Source organism: Sapajus apella, unplaced genomic scaffold (genome assembly GCF_009761245.1).
Source record: "Sapajus apella isolate SASKATOON/1434 unplaced genomic scaffold, GSC_monkey_1.0 scaffold2, whole genome shotgun sequence".
NCBI classification, from domain to species: domain Eukaryota; kingdom Metazoa; phylum Chordata; class Mammalia; order Primates; family Cebidae; genus Sapajus; species Sapajus apella.
Window position 1 is genome coordinate 61806284 of NW_022436942.1, and position 11789 is coordinate 61818072.

General features: G+C 39.9%; 1 protein-coding gene across 2 annotated transcripts in view; it reads left to right on the plus strand.

The window, feature by feature from the left end:
- Positions 1–9790: 9790 nt before the first annotated feature.
- The window catches only part of STAB2 (stabilin 2), a 169441-nt gene continuing 167442 nt past the window's right edge, over positions 9791–11789 (plus strand). The window contains exon 1 of one of the 2 annotated variants that reach the window (XR_004275576.1): positions 9791–10128. Coding sequence is in view for 1 of the 2 variants with exons in the window: in XM_032299531.1 (XP_032155422.1) it covers positions 10051–10128 (78 nt within the window). In the remaining variant the exon portion in view is untranslated. The remainder of the gene's footprint in view (positions 10129–11789) is intronic. The other variant, XM_032299531.1, reaches the window with a different exon arrangement.

Genomic DNA, 11789 nt, shown 5'->3' on the forward strand with positions numbered 1-11789 from the left:
CAGTCCACTCCCTACCTACTCTCATTTCTTTGGCTCCAAGGCTTTACATATGACCTAAAGTTCTGATGTTTCTCAAATGTGTATATCCAGCCCAGGCCTCTCTCTAGAATCCCAGGCCCATTTATTCAACTCTTGCTTGCCTTCTCTTTTTAAATATCTAACAGACAGGTCAAACTAATTCTATTCAAGCCTGAATTCCTAAATCTCTGTGCAGAACCCTGCTTCACTCATACCTTCCTGTCTCAGTGGATGGCAACTGCATTCTTTGAGATACTCAGGAGGCCAAAAACCTTGGAGTCATTCCTGACTCCTCCCTTTCTTACACACCGAACATCCAAACTATCAACACATTTTTTGGCCCTCCGTGTGAAATATATCAAGAATCTGACCCCTTCTCGCCATCTCCCCTGCTCCCACCATCATCTTGCACCTGGTTCATTGCAGTAACCTGTTGAGAAGCTCTTCCACTTTCTCCTCCATGGTCTATTCTCAATACAGCAGTTGGAATGATAGCTTCCTAGTCAAAGCCAGATCATGACTTCCCTGTACTCAAAACCATACAATGTTTCCCAGAATCCTCACCAAGGCCCCTTACCCTCCATTTCCCATTACCACACTTCCACCTAAGGGCTTTCCTCTTTCTGTTCCCTCTACCCAGGATGTTCTTTTCCAGGAGATCCACATAGCAAACTTCCTCACCTCCTTTAATTCTCCCTCGCATTTCACCTTTCCATGAAGATTGCCCTGACCGCCCTGTCTAATACACATTTTCTAGCTCTCCAAAACTTCCTTACCCAGCCATTCTGTCTCTGTCTTGAAATTCTTAATACTTTTTCTTCCAAGGGGCCCTGCCTTTTCGTTTTGCACTGGGCCCAAGTTTCATAGCCAGGCTACTTAGAGATCTCTACTGCCCTCAGTTTTCTGATTTGTAAAACAAATATAATAACAGTATTGTTAAGTGGAGCCTAAAGCTTCCTCCTTACATATTTTTAATTTGGCCTAAAGGTTTCTTCGTACAGAGTGAACTATAACCTGACTAGACGTGTTATCTACTCTTGTGCCAACCACCAAGTTTTAACCAATCAAAGGCAGCCGGCTGTTTAAGCCATGTTTATATAAGGCAAATGCCCAGCTGTAACCACTTCGGCTGTTTCTGTGCCTCACTTCCATTTTCTGTACATCACTTTCCTTTTTCTATCCATAAACGTTATTTGATCATGCAGCAGCATGAAGCTATCTGAATCTACTTTGGGTTGGGAGACTGCCCAATTCATGAATCAATTACACAGTTATATTTAATTTGACTAAGGTTTGTTTTGTTTTGGTTTGGTTTTTGGGTTTTTTTAGCAGTAGGTTCCCCATAGGAGATCTGAGAAGATTAAATAATACAATAGGTGGAAGGCGAAGAGCACATGACAAATACTTGTAAATTCACCCAACAACAAGTTGTTGATTGCCTGCTACGGAGGAGCAGGCACCGTTCTGGGCACTAGAGAAATGCCGTGGAAAGTTGCTCTCATGGACCTTACACTTCCATGGGGGATATCAACAGTAAGAAGATACCATTACGTTCCATCACATGGAATAGATACTATGAGGAGAAGTAAAATGGAGGGGTGCAATGCAGCAGCTGAATGACCACATCAGCTTGAGTAATCAGGAGTCACCTGTCCATGAGGTGACACTTAAATGAGAACTGATGGCAAGGAAGGAAGACTCAACCATGCAACAATTAGAAGGAAGAGCATTCCAGGCACAGGCAAGAGCTAGTGAAGACACCCAAGATGAGGACTAACTCCACATGTTAGAGACACAGAATAAACGCAGGGTGGGTTTAGCAGAGTAGCTTATAAACTATTTCAGGATGAAGCCAGAGAGAAGATTCAGATTAGATAAGACACAAAACCACAGACAAGGGTTGGTGCTTGATTCCAAACCGTAGAAGAGTTTTAAGCTGGGAACACTTGGTCTCACATACATCTTCAAAGATAATTCTGATGACTGTTTGTAAAACGAATTTTAGGAGGCAAAGTAGAAGCAGGCATATTAAGTAGGATGTTACCACAATAACGTAAGCAACAGTTGATGGCTTAAACCAAGGAGGGAGTGGCGGAGAAGTAGAGAAGTGGTTGGATTTGTGATCAGATTCTACCTATTAAAGGTAAAATCCGTAGGAATTTCTGATATCAGTGGTGAGAAAAAGAGATCACTCACTCCTGGGCAATTGGGTGGATAAATGTTCATTCTGATTATGTAAATATCAATCATTAATCTCTGTCTGCCATGAAATAGCATCCTAATCAGAAAAGCGTCCTGGGTTTGGTGAGCTCCCAGTACATGTTGATTGATTGAACAACTGAATGAATGGGGGAGGAAGTTGCTTAAAGGGAAGTCAAGTGGGGAGCTGAGGAGAAACTTTGCCTACTTTACAATTTTGCTTACAGTGGGACTTGCTGACTGGTCTCCACAAAAAGGAAAAACAAAAAGCACTAGAAAAGAAAGTTTGCTGTGTGGAAAGATTTCAACTAACAAAGGAAAAGGAAAGGGCCATGAGGGCAGGGAGACACGTGTTTGGACACATCCCCTGCTTGGAAGGCTGACTCCTGAAAAGACCAGGATCTGATGAGTGTGCAGGAAACCCTATTGCCCTGTCAGTTCCTACTAACAACTGGGTGCATTTATTTATCCTCTCAAAGCATGAAGCAGAGGAACCAGAAAGGGTGCCAGGGCCAGGCGAAGGCATGGACATATATTCATTGGCTCATCTGGCCCTCTCTACAGGATGGGAAGCATTAAAGAGAGGCATCACCTTGGCCCCATCGACATCCTACCTAGAGACAGAAACATTTCAACTGAAACTGACAGTCTCTTGAGCCCCGGTGTCTGATTCTTACAATAATAACCCTCTTAAAAAAACTCAGTCCCTGAGAAATGGCAGTGGACTGAAAGAGTTCCTCTCTATGAAGATGAAAACTTTAGAATATTTTCTAAAAATGTTCTAAAACTTTAGAATAATTTTCTAATCATGAACAGTGCTAAACAGGTATATGTTAGGGTAAACCATATGAAGTTGCCAGGATTAGTCCACATTTTATCTAAGAGAGTAACTATTTCATGTGGTTCAAGCTGATATGTGTCTCTACAGGCTGATGAAATGCTTTGGGCAAAATACCACCATAACAATAAATCTTATCTTTGTTTCTGTCTCAGAATCCTAGAATGTTTCTATGTGTTCTTTGAGAAAATAATTCGGGGGAGGGAGGTTGAAGCAATTTCTGATTTCCTGGGGGAGAAAATAACAACTATATTCCTCAACAATGTACCCAGAATTCAAACCAACCATCAAATGCTCAAAGCTTACAGAAATTCGGAGACGTAGAAATCCCCTTAGCGTGGGAAGGATGAAAAGAGTATTTTACAATCCTGCAAATGTGAAAGGGCAGAGCGAAGTTTATGTTATCCAACTCACTTGTTTTATCACATAAGCTAAGGGGCTTGCTCAAGGTCAGGGTCAATAGTTTAAGGCAGAACTGGAGCCAGATCCATTGCGTGTATTAGACTAACTTTTCTGAACCAATACACGCTATGTATGGAAAGGTAAGAGGGACTTTATGGGTAAAAATAATTTCATTTCTAAGATGTAAAATAATGCTGAACAAGTTAAAAGAATTTGAGTTCCTAGATATCAAAATAATAACCCAATAGAATAAGACATTAAAAAAAAAACTTCACTAAGAAACAAGATTTTAGAATGGTGCATTTAGAAGAAAATGCTATGGAGGACTGAATGGCAGAAGCAGAAAGCACTGACTTTATAAGTGGCTTGGTGAATTGAAAGAAAAAAGCAGCATATGTTTTGATAAATGCTTTTTTGAGGTTGGTGGTATTTTACCAGAATTATATAATCTGCTTATTTATACAGCTGGGACATTTTCACTTCCATGAGTTATTCTTTGAATCATTTGTAGTGAGTGCCTACTGTATCTCTAGCAGTCTTCCAGGTATCTGGATATATCAGTTAATTTAACAGACAAAAATCCCTGCCCTTAATGAGCATATATTCTAATTGGGGAGACAGACAACAAACAATAAACATAAAGCACAAATGAATTGTATGGTCACTTAGAGAGTGAAATGTGCCAAGGGGGAAAAAAAAGATCAGGATACTGGGAAGCTGGAGCCGTGAGCAGGGAGGGGTGCATGCTGGGGCTTTCAGCAGCATAGTCTGGACAGGTGTCTTTGAGAGGGTGGGTTTGAATAAGGGCTGGAAGAAAATGAAGGCTGTTTAGGGGAACAGAGTTCCAGATGTTGGCAAGTCACTAAGGCAGAGACATGGCTGGCAGGTGTGAGCGTCAGCATCTGCTCTGTAGACCTGGTGTCATCCCAGTTTCTGGAGCATGGCCAAGTCTTTTACATAGAACAAGAAGCCTTGAGTGATCCAATGTGTCCATGTTATGGTACGCCAGAAATGACAAATCCATATAATGAAACTTTGAGAATTTGTTTGTGGTCCAAGTATCCCTGTGGTTGTGTGCATCTCAGCTGTGGCCTTTATATTCACTCTTCAAAGCTTCTGTGGCCATGGCCATGTCTCAGTGTGACAACAAAAGGCACCCAGCTCAGGTAAGTGTTTTAACACCCAAGCAAAATGAACCACAGATAATCCATTCCTTAGCTTAGGTATCAAGTATCAAAATGGTGCTGCCATAGCAGACAGAGAATATGACCAGAGTAAGAATACTCGCCATCTATCACTAGTTGGACCACATACTCACTTACTGATGCAGAATAAACTGCTCAATTTCTCTATGCCTCAATTTTTACATCTGCCAAATTAAGATAATACCTCTTTCTCAGTCTATTTCACAAAGGTGTAATAATATTTAGGTTCAATGATATAATAAGTATGAAAGTATGCTGGAAGCTATAATGTGCAAGGCTTAGCTATCTCTATGCCCTCAGAATATAACATAATGAATGGCATTCTATAAATGTTTTTGAGTAAATAAGCAGACAAGTAAAACTTACAGTGTGATGACAACCAAGAAAAAAGTCATCCCATTAGATATGACCTATATCTATATAATCAAAGTAAAGATGGTATTTAGCATAACTACCTTTATAAATCAAGCCAAATAATATATTATTCTACATCTTCACTTGAAACTTCTTTTAAACAAGGGTTATTTCAAAACATGAGAGAAAGCTATAGGCTACTTTCAGTTTAGCTTGTTAAGCCCTTTGATCTAGAAAAATATCTATATTCCTACCCAAACCAGGAAGGAGAAAGGACAAAGAAAAAATAATTGCAATATTGCTCAGATGATCAGTATAAAAAAGACATCAAAGAAGGAAGAGGAGGAGGAAGAGAATTCCTTTTTAAAAATTTCAATATTTGAAATATAAATAGCCATTGGATTGGTTGAATGTTACAATAAGATATAAAAGAGAGGTAAAAAGTGTTTTGACCTCTTTTCAGGTGCCAAGAATTCTGCCCAATGAGTAGACAAAAGGAATGCTTAGCTGAATCTAACACCAAGCTATTTGTAGAATAAAACTGGACTTCATTAGAAGTGCCTACTGAGTGAGAAATCCGCAGGCTGCAGCAGAACATCTCTTTTCCCATTGGGAGACTATTTTTTAAACTACTTGAAATCATAAACTGATAATTTGGAAGGTTGTTTTGTTAATTCTGTTTGCTCCACCTTGGCCATAATCAGTTTTATCGAGGGCCACATTAGTCATGGAGGGGTCCATGGAGGCATTTCCAAATCATTCTAATTTCTCCTACTGAAAGTTTTTAGGGACTTACTATTGCTATTTCTTTTCTACAACTATCACTTCCCAAAGCACCACTTTCTGCTGAAAAAAAAAAAACAAAACAAAAACCTAGGAGTTGTTGGATCTGTTGAAACTATGTGAAGCAACTTTTTCAATTATCTAGATAGATATTCAAGAAAGATCATCGGTCTCACAGAAAGCATAGGTCTCCGTGGCCACTGGCAGGCTAACCTCTACTTCTAGCAATTGAAAAATGAAATAGCCTACCTGCTAAAGTTTAATGTGGTATTTCCTTTAGAGACACTGATAGAACACAGAATCTGGAGGTTGCCAATACGAATTTGCAAAAAGAGAAGGCATTCCTTAGTGTCAAAAGTTTGGGAAATGCTGCCTTAAGCAAAGTTGTACCTAGTTGCTGTTCTGAGATCTTTTTCTTCTTCTGTTTGGCAAAAGCTGCCAAAACAATTTTTTTTTTAATTTTTAACCAGAAAATTGACCTCAGATTCCCAATTTCTAGTCTTTTTTCTCCTGCAAGTAAAAGATAAGATGTAAACAGTGAAGCTTGTTCTACTTCATAAGAATAAACTCTAACCTGTTGGCCATTGCACAGGGTTCAGGAAGAGCTTGTTCAAGGTTCATGAAAGACCAAAGCAAGTCAAGTGGATGCCTCAGCATCAGCCTCTGGATCCACATTGCCTGGATTCAAGTCCGTACCTACTATTTTGTAGTTTTTTGACCTTGGACGATTACTCATGGTCTTTCTGTCTCAGTCTTCTCATCTGAAAAATGGGAATAATAGTAATTAGCAATTATGTAACTAATTACTTATGTAATTAGTTATTCTTTTTTTCTCTGCCTCAGTCTTCTCATCTGCAAAATATAAATAATAGGCATACTTGTGCATTAGGCTTATGGTGAATATTTAATGTCTTAAAATTTAAATTTATTAAATCAACATGAAGATTCAGTGAAATTTATGTAAAAGGTTAAATAAGTTACGAGTTAAAGATCAGAAGAGTGCTGGGCACATGACGAAAGCTATGTGTTAGTCTGCCATGATGCGATGGTGATGATGGTGATGATGAAGGTGATGACTCCCCTTTCTTCAATCGTCTCAAAGTACGCATGAACCATGTTATTACCCAAAGTGATCAAGGACTAAAAACTCAGTGACAAGCATGACAAAGAGAAAGGATCAGGGAAACACTAACAACTAACAGAATCCCATAACCAAGAGGATATTCCACATTGTTACCCAGGAATTTTCCAACCTTTCCCCATTTTTTCCTTTTCCAATATGGGCAAAGTTTCTTCAGATTCCAATCAGAAAATTCCTACTCTCACCCAAGAGGAAACTATATTCTCTCACATTGTCGCCACTGAGGACAGATCACAGGGGCAAAGGAGGTGAGTGCTGATCAAGGAAGGGGCAAAGAACAGGCAGTGAGAGAGAAAACAGCAGTCCTGGGGAGAGGACAGCCGCACCCAGTCTTACGTGACTGTCCGCAGCACAGGGAGGAAACCAGAGGGAGCACACTGCCCATGGAATATTGTTGATTAAAAACCACTTGAAATGAGACAGAAATTAAACAATCTGCAAAAAGAATATAGACCATAGTAAAGAAAGTGACATTTCACCCAACACGGGACATATGAATCAGCAAAACTGAGACAACTCAGGACAGGGGAAATCCGACCTACTTCAGAGCTATGGTGGGCTCAGGGTAGAGCTCTGTGTAGCTACTGTCTGTTACATTTGCATATTTTAACTGTATAGTAAGTCAAGGGTGACGGAATACTCACTGTGTGCTAGGTACCATTCGAAGCACTTTGTTAATTGCAGGCACATTTTAGGGAGCAGGAATAAGGATTTGAAATAACTTGAAGAATTCCTATTTATAGCAATCAAAAGAGCCTAACAGAAACAAAATTAATTAACACACCTATTCAAACAATTTCTAAAGAATGACATGTGCATTATTGGCATTTTTTAATGCAACTATTTCATAAACTCTATGCATAGGTCTCTGTGGCCACTGGCAGGCTAACCTCTACTTCTAGCAATTGAAAAATAAAATAATTTACCTGCTAAAGCCTAACGTAGTATTTCCATTAGAGACACGGATAAAACACAGAATCTGGAGGTTGCTAATATGAATTTGCAAAAAGAGAAAGCATTCCTTAGTCTCAACAGTTTCGGAAATGCTGCTTTGAGCAAAATTAAACTGTTTTTTGTTTCATTTGGTTATATTGTTTTAAAAGACTTCTCAGAACTTTCAATGGAATAACAAGCATGGCCAATCCATGAGAAAAGGCTATCAGAGACAGGGTTTCCCAAAGTATCTGGTGAGAGAACTCTTCCCCACTACCCCTACAGCATTTCCCCTAACTAAATTGTATTCAGTAAAACACTGTTTAGGTAATGCTAGTATGGGCTCATTTTATTATTTCACCTGGAATCTGGCCCGTTCCAAGCCCCAGATTTTTATCTACATCCTTCAGAAAGAAAAGAATCAGAAAGAAGCATCCAATTTAAGTCCTGGGTGTATTTTTTAGGGTAACACAGCCACTGTAATGGATAAACATCAAAATCTTACTGGTTTCACACAGTTGTAATCCATTTCTCCCCAAGCAATGATCCAATGCAAGTGAAATCACCCAGGAAGCTTTGGAAAATTCTCCTGTGCCCCACTCCCAGGCATTCTGATTGAGTTATTCTCTAGTTGAGCTAAACGTGAGGCATTCTTTTTAAGCTCCTCACCCAGGTTTCTGGGCTGGCCTCTGAGGGGCCTATGTTGGAAAAGTTTCCTAGATTATTGGTCATTATAAATTGCTGTTTCAAAAGTTGAAAGCAGTTGGGGAGAGAGATAGAGAAACTTTGTAGAGGAAAAAAAATGATCAGTTAACCAAAATTAGTATCTGTAAGTGCATGAATCTCCCATTTAATTTAGTGTCATGAGATGTGCCCAGTGTGTTGATAAGCCCAGACTTTACCCTTCCTGGTGCTGGGTCTGACACTTTTCCCATCATGGTTTCCAGTAGGACTGGGAACACCATCTACTATTTATTTATTAAATATTGACTGTTTCAGCAGCAGAGAGCAGTGGATGACAGTACTGGCTCTTGAACCACACAATTTGAATACTAGATTTACCCCCATTGGCTGTGTGGCCTTGAATAAATTCCTTAACCTCTCTGCCTCAGTTTCCTCCTCTGTAAAATGAGGAGAATAACCCTGTTTCACCAAGTACCATGAGAATTAAACAATGAAATCCATAGAGGGGTCTAGAATAGTGACTAGCCTGCAGTAAGTTTTCAAAAAGTGATGGCTATCATTATTATTAACCATTTTTATTATTTTCAAGTGCAGGTCTCTGCTCTAGGCATCAAGGGGCACAGAGAAGATGAAGGCTATATTATTCTGTCCTCAAGGCAACCACAGTTGGGCAAGGGAGACAGACACACAGTTGTGACTAGGCTTTCATGGAATTATGTGCAAAATTCTGGGAGCATCTTCATGGTCCTGTGGAGGGGTAGGATAGGAAGGCTTCCTGGAAGGGGTGCCTTTAGATCTGGAACTTAAAGGGTAAGATTAAACCTATAGGCTCAGTCACTTGTTGCTGAAGTAACATGGAAAAGAAGAAAGAATGAGTCAAACCACCTGTCAGCATCTGCAAGGAGACTTTTTTTTTTTTTTTTTTTTTTTGCAGTAGAGTTTACCCAGGGCGAAGCCACCACCTCTTGCAAGGTCTCTGCAACATTCATTCCACACCTGGGACTGTGCCCACTTATGGGCACTCCCGCAACCCTGTTCAACAGCAAGCTTGAACCTTTGCATTGGGACTGAAACGCCTGCAGTGTTCCATGGTGTGGTTGTGGAAACGCTGGCAGGCCCGCAGGGCAGTAGTAGGCAGGACTAGAGGTGGGGGCAGAGTAGAGGAGAGGCAGGACTGTTCTGGGAGCTTGACAGGCACAAATCCCGGCCCAAGCCTCTGCCTCAGCCCCTGCAGGATATCCTGTCAGTCAGCCAGGATATATAGACCATTTACTGTGGCCAGTTTCACCAAGACTCCTGGATTTGCCATTTTTCCTTTCTAGAGGCGGGTCTCACCTATCTCTTGGTTCGATCTCGCAAAAAGGAAAGGAAAGGATTTAAAAGTAAACACTGAAATGAGAAAGAATTCACTGGGAGTTTATAAAACTAAGTTAAAATAACTAAGTCAGGCTGACAGGTGCTTGGCACGGAAAAGGAGCAAATATTTCCTCATCATGCTACAATATTTTGTAATTTTTTGTCTTGGATTTGTTGTACAAAATTTCTGCTTCTCAGCTGAAACCGCAGGGCAGGTAAGAAGAGACTTTCATATTCTTTTCATTTGTTAATTGCTATGATGTGTTCAAAAGCTTGTTGTTTTCCTCTATTGTCATGGGTAAAGGGTATAATCTGGACTTTATAAAATACAGAGAACACTTGTAGAGACTAAGGTTCTAATTGTGAGGCACCATCCTTCTGAAGGTGTTCCAACCCACTTGCTGCTCTTCCTGCGCTAAACCACCATTGTTGGGATCTCTAATTTTAGTGCTACTGTTCTTTTTTCCAGTGCAGATATTGGCATCCTGTTTTTTATTTGTTCTAATAGTCTCATTATCGTGACTATCTACCATCCCATCTTTCTGACTGTAGAAAATAACTATGGTTGTGGAGAGATGGTCTGGGGAATTCCAGGGTGGATATCTCACTAAGGAACACAAGGATCAGAAATATTTTACAAAATCATCAGGCCTTCATTCTTTCATCTCTTCTGCCTTCCATAGCGTTGTAGTAAAAGTCCCCAGGGAGGTCTTACCAGTAGCCTCCATGAAGTACATCAGCACTCTGAATCCTCAAGCAAGCTTACCAAGGTGTTGTCTCAGAGTGAGGCCAGCTGTCAATGAGACAGCATTGATTTCTGATCCATCAAGAATGAATCTGAAACGTGATTCTGCACCTGTCCCAGGAAAATTTTTTCAACACCAATTTTTATTCCAGTTGGCTACATGCTCTGATAATGTTTTCATGAAAATATGAGAAGACGGCCTAATAGCTCAGTGCTCCAGCTTTGAAATTAGGTAGGGGTGAGTTTGAACTGTGGATCTCATTTTTCTGTTTAACAAATAGGTCTAAGAAGCGGTCATGATCCTCCACAGCTGTTTGACCCTGAGCAAGTTATTTAACTCTTCAGGCTTCAGTCTCGCCCCTGACAGTGCACCACAAATGGTAGTAATTACCATCACCATCATCATCTTCTTAATCACCATCATCATCACCAAGTGTTTGCATTCGTGCAGAAATCAGACCTTAACTGATTTAAACAAGCTGAATTTACTTTTCAGAGAAGACAAGTTTGTGAATACTGTATGAGAAATAGAATGAGTCTTTTCATTTGAAAAGGGCAACTTGAAGGTCAAGAGGTTTCTTAAGGAGAGGGTTTTAAATCTAGCCCACTAAGAAAGAAAAGACAAAGTAATGTAACCCCACATATTTATCCAAATGTGAAACCCTCATGTAAAGAAAAGCCTGCTTAAAAAAGATGCAGAGGTGTCATGACAAAGAAGGTTAATTCAAACTATAGCTAAGTGTAGCTTTTATTATTACTCAATAAAGAAACTTCTAGTGCTATTTTGGTTCATGATGATCACCAAATGAAAGCTCCTGGTAAAAATAGAGATTTCAGTTTTCTATACTCCACTCAGGTGCAGGAAAGAGAAAGGGCTAATCAAGGAATCACAAGACCAGAAACTCACAGGGTGACCTTGGGCAAATCACTGCAACACCCCTCACCTCAGTTTTCTTCCCGCTAAAATGAGTATGATGATACCAGTCCTTCTTCAGAGCAGTGAAGATCAAATAAGATGATGCCTTTGAAAGGATGCATAACCAATAATTATTCTGAAGATGTAAAGTTTCTTTTTCTTTTCTTTTTTCTTTTTTTTTTTTTTTAAGGCAGAGTTTCGCTCTTGTTGCCCAG